The sequence below is a fragment of the Equus quagga genome, chromosome 15 (assembly GCF_021613505.1).
Source record: "Equus quagga isolate Etosha38 chromosome 15, UCLA_HA_Equagga_1.0, whole genome shotgun sequence".
NCBI classification, from domain to species: Eukaryota; Metazoa; Chordata; class Mammalia; order Perissodactyla; family Equidae; genus Equus; species Equus quagga.
Genome location: NC_060281.1, coordinates 80,361,278 through 80,380,286, shown reverse-complemented (window position 1 = coordinate 80,380,286; position 19,009 = coordinate 80,361,278). Strand labels below are relative to the sequence as shown.

General features: G+C 51.9%; 2 protein-coding genes and 1 pseudogene across 2 annotated transcripts; 1 reads left to right on the top strand and 2 right to left on the bottom strand.

The window, feature by feature from the left end:
* Window positions 1-3,392: 3,392 nt before the first annotated feature.
* Window positions 3,393-7,431, bottom strand: LOC124227142 (Y-box-binding protein 1-like; annotated as a pseudogene).
* Window positions 7,432-8,140: 709 nt separating this feature from the next.
* LOC124227141 (tubulin alpha-3 chain-like) lies at window positions 8,141-15,389 on the top strand. Its single transcript, XM_046641028.1, has 6 exons — window positions 8,141-8,363; window positions 9,235-9,383; window positions 9,698-10,378; window positions 12,007-12,085; window positions 14,620-14,652; window positions 15,370-15,389. The coding sequence occupies exons 1-6, from the start codon at window positions 8,243-8,245 to the stop codon at window positions 15,387-15,389; spliced, it is 1,083 nt and encodes a 360-aa protein (XP_046496984.1). The 5' UTR covers window positions 8,141-8,242.
* Window positions 15,390-16,520: 1,131 nt separating this feature from the next.
* LOC124227465 (mitotic-spindle organizing protein 2B-like) lies at window positions 16,521-18,809 on the bottom strand. The gene is made up of 3 exons (XM_046641512.1): window positions 18,605-18,809; window positions 18,260-18,408; window positions 16,521-17,282 (listed from the first exon to the last, which is right to left on the bottom strand). The coding sequence occupies exons 1-3, from the start codon at window positions 18,766-18,768 to the stop codon at window positions 16,972-16,974; spliced, it is 624 nt and encodes a 207-aa protein (XP_046497468.1). The 5' UTR covers window positions 18,769-18,809; the 3' UTR covers window positions 16,521-16,971.
* Window positions 18,810-19,009: the final 200 nt, after the last annotated feature.

Below are 19,009 nucleotides of genomic sequence, written 5' to 3'. Positions count from 1 at the left end.
TGAAATAATAATGATCGAAAATGGTGTATGCGGAAAATCTTGCTTCCTCCTTTAGATAGGTTTTTTCCCGGTAGTTTATAATGATAATTTTTTTAAGCAAAACCAAGCAAACAAGAATAGATGTGCCTATATCCTCTTTTTCTTGCACCAAAGGTAGCACACAGTGTGCACTCTCTCACCTGTTTTTGATTGTACGAAACACCCAGCTCCCTCTGTGTCAGCATACAAAGATCTGCATTGTCGTTTTCGGCCGCACAGTGTTCCAGTGTGTGGCTGCAGGTTATTCAGACTGTTTGGTATCGCTGCAGACTGGGATGCTGTCCAGCCCTTACACATAAGGCTGCAGTGAGTATCTGTGCGTGTGCCGGTTCTTACTGGTGTGGATGCATACAGGATGCCAGAAGTGGATGGCTGTGAGTTTGTAGATGTTGTCGGATTCCCTTCCATCAGCAATCAATGAGAATTCCTGTTTTCCCACAGCAAGGTAGGCTTCTGCCTTTAATTTGTTCATTTTTATATCCTCAGCTCATAGGTATCTACTGGGTAATTGTTGAATTAACGCGGTGATAGTTTACACGTAAATGAAACCCAACCAACGCCCCGTCATAGTGCACCTCTAAAACAAGCAGAGCCCAAGAGACAGCTTTATGTGGAGAGAGGCCACAATGACCCTGGGACAGGGCTTTACATGGTCCGTTGCAGATTTCACTTGTTCCCCAGTTAACTGAGGCTGATGGCTACTCATCTCAGCCTCAGTTGCCCCTCCTGACCACTGTGGTAGCTTCCAAACTTTACAAAAAGTATATAACTACATAATAACTCACGCTAACCTCTGCATTCTCCTCTTGTAAAAGTTGGTTTTGAGGCTTCTCTTATTGGTCATTGCACAGCATGAAATCAAGCTGCTCAGAAAAATGTTTGTTAGAGGTAAAGTATTCCAAGTGTAAAGGAAAAGTATCTTCTTTTACCTGACAAGTAAAAGGAAGCTTCCAAAACTTAGAAGAAATTTGTGCGTTTCATCATGTTTAGGCGCTGTTATTTTTAGCAAAGTCTTTGTCTTTCATGAGAAAAATACCATGATTAATACTTTCAGAGGAGCTATTTGGCCATTGTTTGTTGGTATAATAGTGTCTTCTCAAGTTGAAATGCCTAATAAGATTTTACGAGACCATAGTACTCAGTTGAACCAACTAAATTAAGAAACCTCAGTGGGCTGGCCCAGTGGTGCAGCGGTTTAGTGTGCAGGTTCTGCTTCGGTGGCCCGAGGTTTGCTAGTTCAGATCCCAGTGCGGACGTGTCTGTGGCAGGCGTCCCACATATAGAGTAAAGGAAGATGGGCATGGATGTTAGCTCAGGGCCAGTCTTCCTCAGCAAAAAGAGGAGGATTGGCAGCAGATATTAGCTCAGGGCTAACGTTCCTAAAAAAAAAAAAAACAAAAAAAACCGGAACTTCAGATGAGGGGGAGGTGGTGACAAGTTGGTGTGAATTTAACCTAAAAGAACTTCCACTGATCTCCTCTGAGACAGTGTTGGCCATTCCAGGTACTTCTCCTTTGTGTTAGAAGGATTTGTGTCTCAAGATGTATTTAATGGAAATACCAGCCACAGATATTTTGGGTAAAATCCTCCCTTAGGAATCCCAGAGCCTCATCACAAAGTTGAGAACCTTCTGGAGAATTTGTCCCTGCCTCGAAGGGTAATTTTTTTTCTGGCTCAGTGTTGCAGTTTGGTTGGAACCAGAATTAGCCTATCAGCTGTGAATTAGCCCCTCATCTTTCATTTACTAAGGACAAGGCCAGAAGCAGAATTTCTAGGCTTCCAGGCCATCACTCTTAATGAGCTAGGAATTACCGTGCTGGGTTAGGAAATCAGAAACAACTTGAAGTAATTTGAGATTTCTAAACTGTACTGTGATCATAATTGTAAGATGGGAAAATAATACCCATGCTTAAAAGGATCTGGATCCTGATGTGGCCACTTTGACTGCCTGTCTCATTTTTATTCTGGTTCTCTCTCCTTCAGGGTCTCCAGTAGTAGGTATAAGGAATTTGTCTATTTCGTCTATGTTGTCGAATTTATTGGCACAGAGTCGTTCATAATATTCCTTTACCCTTTCAATATCTTAGTATCAATAGTGACATCCTCTTTTTCATTTCTGATATTGGTAATGTTTATCCTTTCTTCCTCTGAATCAGTTTGGGTAGAGGTTTGTCAATGTGATCGTTCAGCTCAAAAAAACAGGTTTTGGTTTGATTTTTCTCTTGTTTTCCCTTTCTCTGTTTTCTATTTACTTTACTTCAGCTCTTTATTATTTCCTTTTTTCAGCATAATTAGGATATTTGCTCTTTTTCTAGTTTCTTAAGTTGAAAGCTTAGGTCACTGATTTTGAAACTTTCCAAGGACTTTCTGTGTGTTCATGAGGGATACTGGTCTGTGCCTCCTTGTCCTGTTGTTGGTTTTGGTCCCAGGGTGATGCTGGCCTCGTAGAGTGAGTTGGGAAGCGTTCCTTTCTCTTCTATGTTCTTGAAGAGTTTTATAGGTCGTTGGTTTTAGACCTTTCTAGCTTTTTCTGCTATGAGTGTTTTATATATGTTTCCGTCTAAGCACTGTTTTTGTTGCATCTCACAAATTTTGGTGTGTCATGTTTTCATTTTCATTCCAGTTGAAATGTTTTCTAATCTCCCTTGTTATTAGTTTCCAACTATTTGGGGGATTTTTCAGATATCTTTATGTTACTGATTTCTAATTTAATTCCAACATTCAGAGAAAATATTTTGTATTATTTAAATTTTTTATTAAGATCTTTATTAACAGGTGCTTGCAGTTTGTTGAGTTTTTTGAGAATATCAAGTTGTAAACTTTTATCACAAATTAAAAATGAGGTTCTTAAAAATTTAACTTGACCAGATATGAAACAATTTTAATACTTTTAAAGACATATTGAGAAAAACTAGTCTTCATTAAAAAAAAAAACACACATTTGTCATTACCAAAAACAGACGTCTTTAGATAAATTAATGAAAGTCCCGTGCTGCATGGGATGATGCAGATGGTTCTAGTTATCTGGTCAATGGGCAGAAAGCAAGCACTTCAGGTCTTCAGCTCCCACCTTTAGTTCCTCTCTTATTGGTGGAACTTCATACTCCTTCCTTCCTGTCGGCTGACTAAACCTGCTGGTGGTGGCGATGGAGAGCCTGTATCTCCCCACCTGGTGGCGGCGATGGAGAGCCCACATTTCCCCAGCCTGCCTGCTCAGCCTCGGGAGGGGCGGGATTCTCAGCGGCAGGAGCAACTGCTTTTGTCCCTTTACCATCTTGTGCTTTAGGGTTTTCCTGGCATCTGTATTGGTCATTGAAGGTGCGGTGGTGCTGATGTTGAGGTGGCTGCTTACATTAGGTCTCATCTCCTTGATTTTCTTGATCTCCATGGCCACCCTCTCAGGGCTGTCTTTGGCGAGGAAGATCCTTGCGGAATTGTGGTCTATATCCTGACACGGCTTCTGTCTCACTGGTCTCCCTTGTTCTCCTGCACTCTGGTTGTCAGTCCCCTCCATCACTTCTCCCTGCACAGGACAGCTGGAACATGGTGCTTGTCACCCATAGTGTCTCTGCGTGTAGGAAGGTGGGGACTGTGGCCTGCATGTGGTCGGGCTGGCACTGTGGGGCCTGGCCTTCAGGAGCACTCTCTGATCCCTTGCTCTTTCCTGCTCTCAGTATTCTGGTGGTCCTGCTGGTGGGTGTGTGGAGGACCCCTGTGATGTGAACAGCAGCTATGATGGTCCCGGGCTGCTGCCTGTTTACTGTCTTGCACTGCAGCTCCACCAGGCCTGTCACCTCTGCTGCCTCTGCACCCCTTCTCCTCCAACAGCATCAGACCGCACAGTCTCCCCGTCTCCTGCGCCGCGAAGGTCCTCGCTGGGTTCTTCCTCTTTGTGGCCGTCTGTGTACACATACATCTTCCTTGGTGTCCTTCCTCTTGATAAAACCACATCCATTTCTTACACTCAACCATTTTACTGTTCCCAAAACCTTTGTTACAATTACCCTCTTGTGCCTGCGCCCTCCCGCTTGTGCTGGGCTAGGTGTTGGCAGCACTGGGGGCAGGGGCAGCTGAGGGTCTTGGCCTGGCTGCTCGGCATGTGGTGATGGTGACTGGGCCAGGTCACCACTCAAGGGTGCAGTGACGGAGACTGGAGCTGGAGGAGGTGCATGGGCTGCTCAGGGCTCTCAGGGTCCGCTCTTCCCTCCCACTACTGACAAACTCTTATTTGGATTATTTGAGATTTATTGAGAATCGTGTCATGGTTGCTGGAGAATGTGGTCTCTGTTGGCAAATGTCCCCTGTGCTCATGAGAAGAATGCGTCCTCTGCTGTGTTGGAGGGGTGTTCTATAATGTCATTTAGGTCAGAGTGGTTGCCAGTGCCATCCAGGGCTTCTGTATCCTTCCTCATTTCTGTCCACTTGTTCGATCAATTATCAAGAGAGTGTTGAAATCTTTGCCTATAGATTGTCTATTTCTCCTTTCAGTTCTTTACGTTTTGCTTTGTGTATTTGAAGCTCTGTGTCTAGAAGCTATAACTCTAATGATACATAACCATTAAGGACTGTGATGTCTTCCTGGTGAGTTGGCCCTTTTATTATTGTGAAATGACCCTCTTTCCCTGGGAAAATTCTTTGCTCTGAAAGCAACACTGTTGGTCCTGACCAGCACTCTTCCCGACCTGGACACCACATGAATGCGCTCCCTGGGAGCTCCCTGGGAGCTCCCTGTAGGCAATGTGCTGTCTGGCGGGGCCCGCCCTTTATCCCCAAGAACAGGCCTGCTGGGGCATCAGAGAATGCCAGAAATGAGAGATCCTGAGTTCCTGCTGGTCCACCTGCCCAGCCATGTGGAGAAGCATGAGAAGAGTGGCAGAGGGGGGGAACTCAGGTTCATCACCTGGTACCCGCGTGATGTTTCCTCTAAAACTGCTTGAAGGACACCTGATGGGGCGGTCCGTCCATCCCAACCTCCCCTCTCCTGGATCAAGGCCAGTCTGTGTGCTCAGAATGTGCCGGTGTCAGCAGAAAACAAACACGACAGAAGAAAAACCACACTGTTCCTATGCCTCCCTTGTTTCCTTTGGTGTAGCCTTAACATGCTGTATTTTTCTCCATTCTTTACTTTTTACCATGTCACTGGGCTTCCTGTAGTCAGCATAGAGTTAGGGTTTGCTTTTTTCTGCATCTGACAAACTGCTGTTTATTAAGTAATTGCACTGGACTTGTAAGGACATTAATGTGACTATTGGCGTGGTTGGGTTTAAACCCACCAGGTTCCTCTTTGTTTCTAATTATCCCATTTGTTTCTTCCCATTTCCTTCTTTTCTTCTACCTTCTTTTGGGTTAATTATTTGTATGGTTCCATTTTATCTCCTTTATTAGCTTCTTGCCTATTCCCCTTCATTTTATTTTTTGTGGTTGCTTTGAGGATTACTGCCTGCATCTTCTGTTTACGCCAGTCGACCTTCAGGTGAAACTGTCCATGACAGTCCACTCCCGTTTCCCCTTCTTGGCCTTGGTGCTATTGTTTGTCATATTTTACTTTTATATGACCTAGTAACCCCACAATAAGCCATTATTTTGCTTTAACATTCAATTATATGTTTAAAATATGGCAAAAAGCCTTTTCTCTTTGCCCCTGTATTTAGCAATTGTAGTGTCTTCCTTCCTTGTGTAATCCCACTTGTCCGTCTGGTATTGTTTCCCTCTGCCTGGAGGAATTCCTTTAACATTTCTTTTTTTTTTTAAGGATTGGCACCTGGGCTAACAACTGTTGCCAATCTTTTTTTTCTGCTTTATCTCCCCAAACCCCCCTGTACACAGTTGTATATCTTAGTTGCAGGTCATTCTAGTTGTGGGATGTGGGATGCCGCCTCAACGTGGCCTGACGAGCAGTGCCATGTCCGCGCCCAGGATCCGAACCCTGGGCCGCCGCAGTGGAGCGCGCGAACTTAACCACTCGGCCACGGAGCCGGCCCCTAACATTTCTTGCAGTAGTGACCTGCTAATGATTCATCCTCTCAGTTCTTGAATATCTGAAAAAATCCTTATTTGCGTTTTTCTTTACAGTTTTATTGAAGTATAATTGACATAAAAATAAGGTACTCATTTAAAGTGTATAATTTGACAAGGTCTGACATTCATTAACATATTGATAACCCATGAGGCCATCACCTCCATCAAGATAATGAACATGTCCATCACCCCCAAGTTCCCTCGTGCCCCTTTGTAATCTCTCCCGCCTGCCCCCCTCCCATCCCTGCCAGTCTACTTTTCTCTATTTTCTACAATTTTGTGTAAATGGGATCACTGAGTTCATTGTTTGTTGTGGTTTGGATTCTTTCACTATGATTATTTTGAGATTCATCCATGTTGTTGCGTGTGTCAACGTGGTTCCTTTTTATTGCTGAGTATCAACTGTTTTTGTGGTAAAATACACACGACAAAATTTACCATTTTAACCATTTTTCAGTGTATAATTCAGTACCATTAAGCACATTCACATGTTGTATAACGAGCACCACTGTTTTCAGAACTTTTTCATCATCCTCAAATCCTTTCTTCTGTAGTATATAATCTGCTGTTAATACCATCCACTGTGTTTTTCATTTCAGATATTTTCTTTTTTTATCATTAGCAGTTGGATTTAGGTCTTTTTAATATGAAACTTGTCTCCCTTATCATGCTAATTTTTTCCTCTACCTTCCTGAGCATATGGATATATAATAGTTATTTTAATTTCCTTGTCTTCTAATTCTGTCATCTATGCCATTCTGGGTCTTTTTTTTTTTTTTTAATGTTTTACGTTTTGTGTGTATGTGTGTGAGGAAAATTGACCCTGAGCTAACATCTGTGCCAATCTTGCTCTTTTTGCTTGAAGAAGACTGTTGCTGAGCTAACATCTGTTCCAATCTTCCTCTATTGTAGGTGGGATGCTGCCACAGCGTGGCTTGACAAGCAGTGCTAGGCCTGCATGAGGATCCAAACCTGTGAACCCTGGGCCGCCAAAGCAGAGAGCGTGAACTTAACCACTGCCCCACGAGGCCAGGCCTCTGGGTCTCTTTTTGTTGATTGCTTTTTCTCTTCATAAGGTCATATTTTCTGAAATTTTTCTCTTTTTTTGGTATACTTGGTAAGTTTAGATTGGGTACCAGACACTATGAATTTTACATTCTTGGGTGCTAGATTTTCTTGGTGTTCCTTTAACTATCTGTAGGCTTTTTTCTGGGATGCTGTTCATATACCTGGAGACAGTTGGACAGTGGGATCCTTTGAGGCTTGCTTTTCAGCTTTCTCAGATGGGTCCAGAACAGCCTTGAGTGTAGACCTCGTTCGGCCCCACTTCTGAGGAGCCCATTCAGTGTTTGTGAGGAAGGGGCTCTCCAGCATGGCGGCTGTGAGCTCAGGAGTCCCTCACACACGTGTGCTGAGCAGGCCTCAGCTGTGGACTCCCTGGCGCTCCCCGCTGGTCTGCACAGAGCGCTTTCCCTGCAGCTCTCTCCCCTCCAGCATCAGCACCATGGGTTCCTGCTGCCCCGGCTGCCCTGAGCCCCGAATCCTCTCTTCTCCACTTGGGGGCTCCCTGGGCTTGTGGTCTCCCTTCCTCTGCTGCAGCCTGGAAACTCCCCAGCAGGAAACTTCTGGGGCAGGAATGCAGCTGACTTTGTTTCTCTTCTATTAGCAATCACTGTCTCTGCTGCATGTTGGCCAGTGACTGAAAACTGTTACTTCATATATTTCATCTGATTTTCTAAGCCATTGCTTAAAACAGGGTGGTAAATCCACCCTTAGGTGGAAGCAACATTTCTTGACTGCTTATTTTAAATTAATTTTTGTATTACGTATTGATGGCTTGGAAGATGAGATTATAGTGGCTGTATTCCTATTCATAGTTGAAGTGTGTTTCTAGGCATGTTGGATGGGCAGGTGTTCAGATATGAAATGATCATTAGCAGGTCATGGGTGTAATGTATGAGAAAATCTCCAGACACCAAAATATTTTACAAACATTAATTTATGATATCAGGTCCCACTTGCATGTCATAGAGTAATGATTGCCTTGAAAAAGAGGGTCTCACGTTTATGTTCTGGTTTCCAGCGCAAGTGCATCTCTATCCACGTGGGGCAGGCGGGGGTCCAGATCGGCAATGCCTGCTGGGAATTGTACTGCCTTGAACATGTAATTCAGCCTGATGGTCAGATGCCAAGTGACAAAACGATCGGCGGTGGGGATGACTCGTTCAACACATTCTTCAGTGAGACTGGGGCTGGCAAGCATGTGCCCAGAGCTGTGTTTGTGGACCTGGAGCCCACCGTGGTCGGTAGGTTCTCAGGCACTCAGGCCGCTGTCCTAGGAGGGTAGGAGAGCCTAGCCAAAGCCGCACATGAGCTCCTTTGAATCCCTCAGCAGAAAGGATAGACGTACAAGGGTATGCCTGTAGCCACGTTAGGGGAGAAACTGGAGAGTTAGTGCTTGAAGTGTCTGTGGGACTCAGGCTCCTAATTAGGAAAACCTCCTGTAAGGTTGGTCAGCAGGAAGATGGGCTGGTGATAGATCCACTCGTGGCCACCTCCGCCCCGGTTAGGTGGTCATGTAGACCCTGTCTGCAGGGTGCCCGGGCAATGGTATGCTGTGTACTCCCTCAGGCTGGTGCACAAGTCTTGACCTGCATCTTAGGCGTAGAAAGGTGAGTATAGAACATTCGTTGGGTTCCTCCAGATTAGAAGTCTGAGGCAGTTTCCAAGGAGAGCTGCAAAGAGAGCCCCTTTCAGTGGCCACCCAGGGGATGACAGAATGTCACCCTAAAGTCTGTGAGACCCAGGCCACATAGCGCAGCAAAAGCCATGCTGCGGACTGTCTAGTATGTAAGGGATTTTTAAATTGTGCCCTTGGCTGTGCTGGGGTATGAAAACACGCACTTGTAGAACGGCCTGTGTTGGGTGTGGGGGCTCTACTCCCTTCTTTGGGAAGCAGTCCCACTGACATTGGTGCCATGAGTTGACCCTTCTCTCCTGGAGCCGTAGGGTGCGGTTGTGGTCTGTGCATTAGAGACGTTCCCTGTGAGGCACTGATGCTGCTGACCTACAAGGAACAGCGTGTACTTAGGAGAATGGAACGGCCCCCGAATCTGCCCACTCTGGTGAGTTAACAATAGAGCTTAAAGACTCGCGGCCCCTGTGTCCTCTTTGCAGATGAAGTGCGCACAGGGACCTACAGGCAGCTCTTCCACCCGGAGCAGCTGATCACCGGGAAGGAAGACGCGGCCAATAATTACGCCAGGGGCCATTACACCATCGGCAAGGAGATCGTCGACCTGGTCCTGGACCGGATCCGCAAACTGGTAAGAAGAGCTCTGACAAGGCTTCCTGTGGACCTTGTCCTGGACGGGAGGGTAGGCCTTGGATTGTGACCAGGAGGACATTTTGGGAAAAACCGAGGCCGGAGTCATGAATCCACAGTTTTACTCTGCAGTGTGGCTGCGGTGCATCCATGCAGCTTTCCGTCTGCTCTGCTTTGCCTCTAAGTGTGATGCGTGTTCACTGTGGAGGTGTGAATCGTGTGATCTCGCATGTGAAGAGAAGTGACCGTGGCGGGTTGGAGGTTGGCAGTGTGGCTTCTCCTGGGCGCTGGCTCACGTCCTCTGCTTTCTCTCAGGCGGATCTGTGCACGGGGCTGCAGGGCTTCCTCATCTTCCACAGCTTCGGGGGCGGCACCGGCTCTGGGTTTGCGTCTCTGCTCATGGAGCGGCTCTCCGTGGACTATGGCAAGAAGTCCAAGCTCGAATTTGCCATTTACCCAGCCCCCCAGGTTTCCACGGCCGTGGTGGAGCCCTACAACTCCATCCTGACCACTCACACGACCCTGGAACATTCTGATTGTGCCTTCATGGTGGACAACGAAGCCATCTACGACATATGTCGGCGCAACCTGGATATTGAGCGGCCCACATACACCAACCTCAATCGTCTGATCGGACAGATCGTGTCCTCCATCACGGCCTCGCTGCGGTTCGATGGGGCCCTGAATGTGGACTTGACGGAATTCCAGACCAACCTGGTCCCCTACCTCCGCATCCACTACCCCCTGGCCACCTGCACCCTGGTCATCTCAGCCGAGAAGGCCTACCATGAGCAGCTGTCCATGGCCGAGATCACCAATGCCTGCTTCGAGCCGGCCAACCAGATGGTCAAGTGTGACCCTCGCCATGGCAAGTACATGGCCTGCTGCATGTTGTACAGGGGCGACGTGGTCCCGAAAGACGTCAACGCGGCCATCACCACCATCAAGATTAAGCGCACCATCCAGTTTGTGGATTGGTGCCCGACTGGATTTAAGGTAGGACTGGTGATGGGGAGTGGGTCTCCCTGTTGAAAGTGGCAGACCCTGCCATACAACGCTGCCCCTTTGCAGAGTTCCCCTGTTCCCTGACAGCTTGGCTCTTGGTCATAACTTAGGCGACCACAGTCATCATTTATTCAATGGCATCTTTTGAACTCCCTTCCTGAGTTATCATACTGTAGATCTGTGGTATTTTTTTAACTAAATAGGAAATTTTTTGAAGGCTTTTTGTTCCCTTTTCTGGGTGGTAGAATTAGTGTGGGAAATGTAGGTTGGACTGGGAAATGTGGGCATTTGGGTAATTCAGGTGGATATTTGGGGAATGACTATCAATTGATTGCCATCACTGAATCATCCTTCCATAAGGGTAGAAACTACATCCAATTTCAATGTCCTGTGCAGTGTTGGATTTAAAGAAAAACTATCATGAATCTTTTGTGAAGAAAATGGCAACATCTTTATTTCTCTCTTGGGAAGCCTAGAAATTCTGGCCTGAGTTTGCCTCAGACCGCAGTTTGTCCCCACCTTCCATTGGAGACGGGATGGACACCTTGCTGTCGCTCTCCAGCTTTGTCCAGTCCGGGGTCACTGAACCCTGTGGATGATTTCCCTCAGGACTGTGCTTCCTGAGCCTTTTCATGTCTCCTCTGCCAGCCCAGACCCTCCCTGCTCCTGCTGGGCCTGCTGCAGTGGATTCTGAACTAGGCTTCCTCCTCTGGTCCTCCTCCTCTAGTTCAGGAGTCCGCATGGTGGGTGGGCCAACTGCCTGCTTCTGTAATTATGTTTCATGTGGACACAGCCACACCTGCTCATTGGTGTATTGTGGCTGCTTTTGCTGCAGACAGAACTGAGGAGCTGTAACAGACCATGTGGCCCACCCAGCCTAGACTATGCAGGGTCTCGCCCTTACAGACAATGTTTGCTGACCCGGGCTCCAGCTGACCCTGTGTGCTGCTGCCAAATCTCTGAGCACGTCATCCTTTGGGTCCTGTACTTGGAATGCCTCCCCTTTGGTCCCAGCCCTAGAATATCACCTCCTTCCTCCTCCTTAGCACACACATAGGCCACCTCCTGGTGCAGTGGGAGCAGCAGTCCTAGGACCTCTGACAATGTACCTGTCACCTGCTCTGCACAGGCTGGCTCATTGGGTGGGAAAGCAGGGGGTATGATCTTCCCTCATGATAGAACCACAGCTGTGTGCTCTGAATCTGTCTGGGTGGAAAGATTTCAGCCACAGAAATTAATCCCCATCTCGTTGAAGCCCGTGGAGATAATAGCGTATGAAGAATCCAGGGCAGTGTCCCTTTTCAGAAGGAAGACAGTGCTGTCACCTGGGCACCTATCACACATCACAGTTGCTGGGAGACAGCCCTTCAGGCAGCATGGGACCCAGCCAGGGTGGCTGACTCAGGCTCCTCTTTCCCTGTTTTCCTTGTCTGGAAACCAGCACCCTGCTCTCCTGGCACCTTGCCTGGCACCAAGAAGGACTCAGAGACTTCAGGGTGAACCGAGTCTTCTCCTGGGTCACAAGAGGGGACCTGTGCATCTTCTGTTTCCATGATTCAGCCACCATTTCTGGGTTTGACAGAAGCTTCACAGAGTGCTCTCTTCCCCTTCTCTGGCAGGTGGGCATCAACTACCAGCCCCCCACGGTTGTCCCCGGGGGAGACCTGGCCAAGGTGCAGCGGGCAGTGTGCATGCTGAGCACTGAGATGACCACACAGGGGACAAAATGTGCCTGAGAACAGGTTCACCCACTGGGTCCCAGTGCTTCCCATGGGGCCTGCCCCAGCCAGGGCTCTCCTCCACTCCAGCCTGGCAGGGTCTGCCCTGCAGGCTCTGACCAAGGTACGTGTGCCCCGCGTGACCCCAGCCTCCATCCCAGTTCTCAGTCAAACAGCCTGCAATGGGGCCTTGTGAGTTCTTGGAGGAAAGACACAAGGAAGGGTCTCAGGGAGCTGTTAGGTCACTTCTCTGTCACCATTTGTTACCTTGAGCAAGCGGAGGCGTCTACCTTTGAGACTCTGCAGAACCTGGCACCTCCAGAAGGACATCAGACTCACTTTCATGCTAATACTGACAACTGACTTCTCCCCAGGATGCCTGCAGGGATGAGACGGCCCTTCTTTTTTCTTTTTTTTTTTTTTTAATGCTTTTTAGTGAGGAAGATTGGCCCTGAGCTAACATCTGTTGCCAATCTTCCTCTTTTTTTTTTCCGCCCGGAAGGCCCACTACATAGTTGTATATCCTAGTTGTGAGTCATGCTAGTTCTTCTATGTGAGCTGCCGCCTCAGCGTGGCTTGATGAGCGGTGCTAGGTCCCCACCCAGGATCTGAACTGCCAAACCTGGGCTGCCGAAGTGGAGTGTGGAACTTAACCACTCGGCCACGGGGCTGGCTTCCAGCACGGCCTTTCTTAAGAGAATTTCTGGAAAGTTCTTCCTCAGAGAGCGGGGGGTCTTTGCTGCCCTATGGGTTGGGAGGGTTACAGTGGTGCCATGCTGGGAACTCTGAGGGCTCAGGTTTTCCTGGCCTCACCTCCGTGGGCTTCACACTCAAGTGCTTGCATACACTTGATGTGACAAAGGTGTGATAACAGGTTATCCAGGGCCAAGGGGGAGCAGACAGGAGTGGGGGGGGGGGTTGGAGAAGCTGGGCCAAGGCAGCCCACCAGTGACTCCCAAAAGACAGACATAAAGAGAACCCTCACCCCCCATTTCCTTTGGTGCAAATGCCAATATTCTGGTCCCATTGCAAGGACCCCATCTCCTATGAGAGCGTGGGCCCCATCACCCTGCAGTGTCTCCCAACATGCTAGTGCCCTCCTGAGGCCACAGCCCCACCCCAGGCCTGGCCGGGCAGAATTAGGGCTTCTGTGGCCTCTGGCCTAACCCTCAGTGCTGAGGTGCCCACGAACTCTCCACGAGGGGCCTTTCCTGAGGACTCGGGAGTACCGCCAGGCACAGCTGACCCCCACCAAGTGGCGGGTCTCAGGCGTGGGCCTGACTGTGAAGCCGGCTTGTCTTCAGCCTGCCACACACGAGAGCTTCCTCCCTCCTCAGTATAATGACCAGGCTGTTCTAGAAACTCAAGGATGAGAGGAAAGAGAGAAGAGCAAACAACGTTCATCTTTAAATCTGACAAGGCCCATCAACCCTGGACATGAGAAACCAATGTAACTTTGAGAAGGCACTGAGAACCCATCTAGCAATGAAAGCAGGCCATCACCCAGCTCTGTGCGGTTCTTGGGGTCCTTCAGGAATCACATGCTCCTGGGATTAGCAGGGGGTGGGGGGGACCCACTCAGGCCTCTTCATTTCCTACACGAGGATGGGAGGTGGAGAATGGTCTGCAGGGCCTGGCAATGGAAAGACCTGTTTTGTCAAGCCCAGCTCAACCACACACTCCCGGGGGGATCCAGCAAGGGACATGTTGGAGCTGATCACACCTGCTCCAGCTCCCCCTGGAAGGGTTATTAGGGTCAGAGGGAATGGAGGGTGGGGCTGAGCCAACGGTGACTGCAGGCTCGGGTGGGGAGCGGTGGGGACATGCTCCCAGGCCTGGTTCCTGAGGGGCCCTCTTAAGCGTCAAAGACGGTCAGTGATCACTGAATGTAAAAACCACTCCAGCTTATTGTCTTCAACATCAGTGCTCCTCCCATCCCTAAGGCCAACTTGAGGCCACTCTGTGTTCTGAGACAGTCTAATGAAGCAAAAGCCTAAAATACACTAGCGTGTCAGCCACCTGTGACTTGGGGACTCCTGAAGCTGAGGAGCCACCAGACCTGGTGGACCCACTCTGCCATTTCTCTTTGGCGCAGACCCGTGATCCCCACTCACCAGCCCCTGCAAGCTTTGCCAGCAGAGCTGCTTGACAAGGAAGATTTATAAAAAGCCCAGTGGAGCTGCTGCTCCCATCCCTTCCTGCCGGTCCCTGAAAGCTCTTTCTCCTTCGTGGTGGGAGCGCCCCCTCGTGCGGAAATGGGCCAGAGGGGCCGTGGAGGCAAATATCAGTGACTGGCCTTGAGTGTGCACTGAATGCATGTTGGGGAGGGAGGATGGGGTGGGGCAGGGAATGAGGAGAGGACTGAACACACGACAGTGCCACTGTGGGGGCGCTCTGCGGCCAGTGCGGCAGCACAGTGGCCACCCCGAGATTGTAAGGAGCGCCTGGCAGGGTGGCGGCAAGGGCGGTCCATCATCTGCCTGGAGATCCCACCAGAAGGTGTGCACACACCAGCCAGTACTACTGCCCTCCCTGACCAGGCACACAGTATGGGCTTAATCAGTGCTTCCAGAACACGTTACAGACATAATGACAGGGACCGATGTGCACCAAGGAGATACACGCATGCACTTTAACCCTGAAATGAGACTCCGCTTCTTGGGACGGTGTTCTCCCACGTGGGCGTGCCTAGTGACCCCCTCCTGGCACGCGCACACATAGCCCTGATGCAGTGTTTTAGGAGAGGTCTTATTGTGAATGTTTTGGAGCAGTGCTGTCAATGGAAATGTGATGCGAGCCACATGTGTATTTTAAATTTTCTAGTAGCCACATTACAAAGTAAAAAGAAACAGAAATCAATTTAAATATGTTTTAATTAGCCCCAAATACCCAACCTATTATCATTTCAACATAGGATCAGTATAAAATTACCTGTGAAGTGTGACATCCCCTCTGTGCACCCATCCCTTGGTATCCGGGCACGTGGTGGGCACCCACGCACCCAGCGCATCTCACCACACCAGCCCCAGGGCCTGTGTCTCCCACATCAGACAGCACAGCTCTGCATGAGGCTCACGGCTTCTGCGCCCAAGCTCATCTCACACGTCCTGGAGGGACATCTTTCTAAAACATATAGTTTCCCTTAACAGTTCAACAGAGAACACTCAGCTGAATGTAATTTTTCCTCAGTGACCCCACATCCTCCCCAGGACAAGCATTCCCCCTCTGTGCTTTCAGGGTCTTCTGTTTCTCCCTTTTCTGCAGGAAAAGGCAGAAATGAATGAGCTTTCAGTGACAGTCCCCATAGGCCACCTGGATGGCTGGGGGTCAGGAACCCAGACAGAGTCAAGCCCCTGCGTGGGACTCCAGCCCTTGGCCTGGAGCAACTCCACACCCTGATTCTGTGGGAAATCTAAGGCTAGTGAAGGCCAACAGCCCAAACCCCCTCATCCTCCTAGGCCACCACGGTCCCCACATTTGGCTCACTCTGACAGCTCTCCACCCCAGATCCTGCCATTAACGAGGTGGCCAGAAGGTCTCTGTGCACAGATGCTGTGACATGGGGCCTCAGAGATCTGTCTTGTCTGGTGGCCTCTGCCTCTCAGCCACAGCGCATTGCTGGCATGGCCCATCAGAGGCCCCACTCCCCTCCACCACCTCCCCATCAAACCCTTCCCCAGGCTGCCCTAACCCCCACCAGGCATCTCCCCAGGGCCTCTGTGTCCTGGTATGCTGGCTGCTGGCCGCCCAGCCCAGCAGCACCCAAGACCTGAGCACTTGAGGAGAAAACGACCCAGTGGAGCCCAGGGCTCCACTCCTGTCCCCATGCTCGGGGCTTCCTCCCCACCTCCCACAGAACCCCTCTGACCCTCCCAACCCCTCTATGCCAGTGTTCCCAGCGCCATTCCCACAGCACACCTCCTGACCCTCCACTCTCTCCCTCTTCCCACATCCCCCAGCTCAGGCCCGCCTCCCACCAATGGGCTGTATCCACACTCTGCATCAGCCTCCCCACCTGCCCTTCCCCGCTCAGCGCCCTCCCACCACCCCACCTGCAGGGCTGCAGGGCAAAGAGACTGCAGCTGGCCCAGAAACTCCCCCACCCCCACCGCCTGCTTAACCCTTACTGCTCCAGCAAAGCCCGCTGCACTGGCCTCCTCTCGTCTCTGTTACTGTTGGTTTGTCTAGCCATCTCCCTCCCTGGACCAAGAAGTGTCCATCTCACAGTCCCACTGTGCCCCTAGCACTGACAACCACCCTGGCACCCAGAGTCCTGAGTGAGTGAGCCCCAACACCCCCTCGAGGGAGGAGGGCTCTGTTCCCGGTTTCTCCCTCCCCCTGGAAACTCAGCCATCCATTCCTCAGCCCAGCCTCTAGTCCACCCACCCCTCCCCTGACCTGCCCCTTGGCCCTTCCCCACTCCTCCCTGGCCCGAGCTCCAGGTGGCACCTGGAACTTGGAGGTGGGCGATGGGGAGAGGGGCGTGAAGGAGGGCAAAGCCAGAGCATCTGTGGGATCTCAGGCCCTCCCTCATACACCCCTGGAAACACCTGGAAGGTACCCCAGCTCAGGAACCAGGCAGAGAAGAAGAGTCACAGTGTATCCTCCAGGCTGCCCACCCGGGTGGCCGACAGCATCTCAGAGGCCAAGCTGTTTCTCACACCCAGGGCTTTGCTCTCCAGAGCACGCCAGGCTGCCCCTTCCCTGCCCCTCGGTCTCCTGTCCTCCTCTGGGGTGGGGGCACCTCTACAGAGCACAAGTCTCACCCAGCAGAGTTAACCTCTGGGGGCAGGGGTGTTGGTCCCATTCTAGAAGGACTGCGGATTGTCTCTAATAAAGTGAGCCATGAAATCCTTTCCTCAGTCTCTAAGTTGATGGCAGGGATGGCCCGCAGGGTCCTGCCCTTGCAGCTCGAAGCTGCTCAGGCTTTCTGGGGGCCACGGCAGTTTCCATGGAAACAAGAGCACAACCCCCAGAGATAAACCAATAAACACAACCTGTAAAAGGAGAGAACGGGCAGCAAGAGAACCGGAGGGACCCGGGGGGCCCGGGAGAGAGAGGCGAGTGCGGGGCAGCGGGGCCGTGGAGCAGAACCGCAGAGGCCGCAGGTGGTGGGACCCAGGAAAAGGAGGGCCTTGCAGGGGGGCTACAGTTCTTGGCAGAGAGAGAGGAGGCCTCTGGAGGTCAGAGAGAGACACAGAGAGAGCAGACAGAGCGTGGGTCAGTGGGGAGGCCTGTACTCGAGCGCCCAGGGCCTCATGGGACAGGGGACGCAGGAACCCAAGGGCCCTGGCACTCCCAATCACATGGGCCCGGCCTGCCCTCCACCCGAACGTCAGCCCTTCTCGGGGTGTCTGTAAGAGCCCTGTGCTTCTGGCCAAGGAGCCAGCCCAGGAGGTCCGGCTGCATGTCAGAGGGTTTCTGACAGCCTCTGGGAGCAGAAGGGACACAGGGAGGATGCAGGTGGAACTCCACGGTGACACCTGGTCACCAGCGCCTGTTCACCATGCCCCAGTCTTCACTCTGGAGAATGATGAGGCCCCTCACACCTGAGCCCAGCGCTCTGCCACTCCGGCCTCTGCACCCGAGTGTCTAGGGCAGTCAGGGGCTGCCAGGCTGACTCCTGACCTGCATCTGAGAAGGGAAACTCAGCTGGCCAGACTCCTCAGCAAGGCCTGGGCCAAGCGGGGTCCAGGTGAGGGGGTGGGAGGAAGGCCTCTGCCTGCCCGGCTCTCTGAGCACTTCCCTGGAGTCTGTGCAAACATGAGAACAGGAACGAAAGCAGTCTCGTTCCCATGTTTGTGGGATGAAGGCAGGAGCCCAGAGGTGAGAAGAGGCTGGGGCAGCAAAAGCCCCAGATGAGGCCTAGCCCACTGGGCCTCCCTGGGGCACCCGCTCTGCGGCCACCCAATCTGCAAGTGCTCTCTCAAGGGCGGCAACCAAGCCGAAGCTGGAGACCGGAGCCCCAGGGGCGAGCCCTTGGCTGGCCCAGCGGGTCCCGGGAGAAGACCAGCAGAAAGGCCTGGCCACGGAGGGCCAAGCTGGCACAGGGCTAGGCGCTGCCTTCCCCGCCCCGCCCCCCCGCCCCCAACCCCGGCCCCGCCACCTCGCCGCCCGGGCCACAGGGGCAGGGAGCACCGGGCCCAACTCTGACCTCTCGTCTCAGACGCACTTGATGTGGGCAGTGACACGGCCGCGGCGGCCTGGGACTCGCTGGGCAGCCTCTGCCCGGCGCACGTGGACTTGAGCATCTGGAAGACAGCGAGGGGCGCCAGGTTCAGCTTCAGCAGGTCCAGCAGGATTCTGGAGAGACAGACGCGCTGCGCAAGGAGCCTCCTCGCCGGGGCCAGGCTGCTCGGCCAGAGCGGGCAGGCGTGGCCGCCTCCCTCAAGACCCCGACTCTACCCTGGGCCTCAAGGGGGTCCGACAAGGGCGGTGGGGGGAGAGAGCTGGAGGGTCGGGGGTCGCCGAGCGCGCAGCCCCGCCCGCGCCCGCTCACTTGAACACATCGGGGTCCATGGCGCCGCCCGCCGCCTGGGCCAACTCGTACAGCTCCATCTCCTCGGCGCTCAGCACCTTCTTCCGCCGCAGCGCGAGCTTCTGCAGGGCCGCCTCCAGCCCCGGTGACGCCCCCGGCCCCGGTCCGGCGCCCGGAGCCTCCATCTGCGCGGCCGCGGGAAAGCGTGCTCACGGCCAGGCCCCTGTCCCCGCCGCCTGTCCCCAGCCCTAGCCCGGTCCCCTAGCCCCGCCCCACGGGCGCGCCCACAGCGACTTCTACCTGCCCTTCCGACCGTTCCTTTTCTGGCAGCCCGAACCCGGAGGGCAGGGCCGGCTCGGTCTCCCCTCGGTCCCTCGGTCCGCAGACGTGTACGCGCTGTAGGGGAAAACGTGGCCGACCGCTGAG

Coding starts and splice junctions, on each gene's coding strand:
- LOC124227465 (XM_046641512.1), bottom strand. CDS start 18,768: ATGGAGGCTCCGGGCGCCGGACCGGGGCCGGGGGCGTCACCGGGGCTG. Junction 18,409..18,604: donor ATGGACCCCGATGTGTTCAA/GTGAGCGGGCGC, acceptor CTGTCTCTCCAG/AATCCTGCTGGACCTGCTGA. Junction 17,283..18,259: donor AAGTGCGTCTGAGACGAGAG/GTCAGAGTTGGG, acceptor TCTGACCTCCAG/AGGCCTCCTCTCTCTCTGCC.
- LOC124227141 (XM_046641028.1), top strand. CDS start 8,243: ATGCCAAGTGACAAAACGATCGGCGGTGGGGATGACTCGTTCAACACA. Junction 9,384..9,697: donor TGGACCGGATCCGCAAACTG/GTAAGAAGAGCT, acceptor GCTTTCTCTCAG/GCGGATCTGTGCACGGGGCT. Junction 12,086..14,619: donor GCGGGCAGTGTGCATGCTGA/GCACTGAGATGA, acceptor TGCACACACCAG/CCAGTACTACTGCCCTCCCT.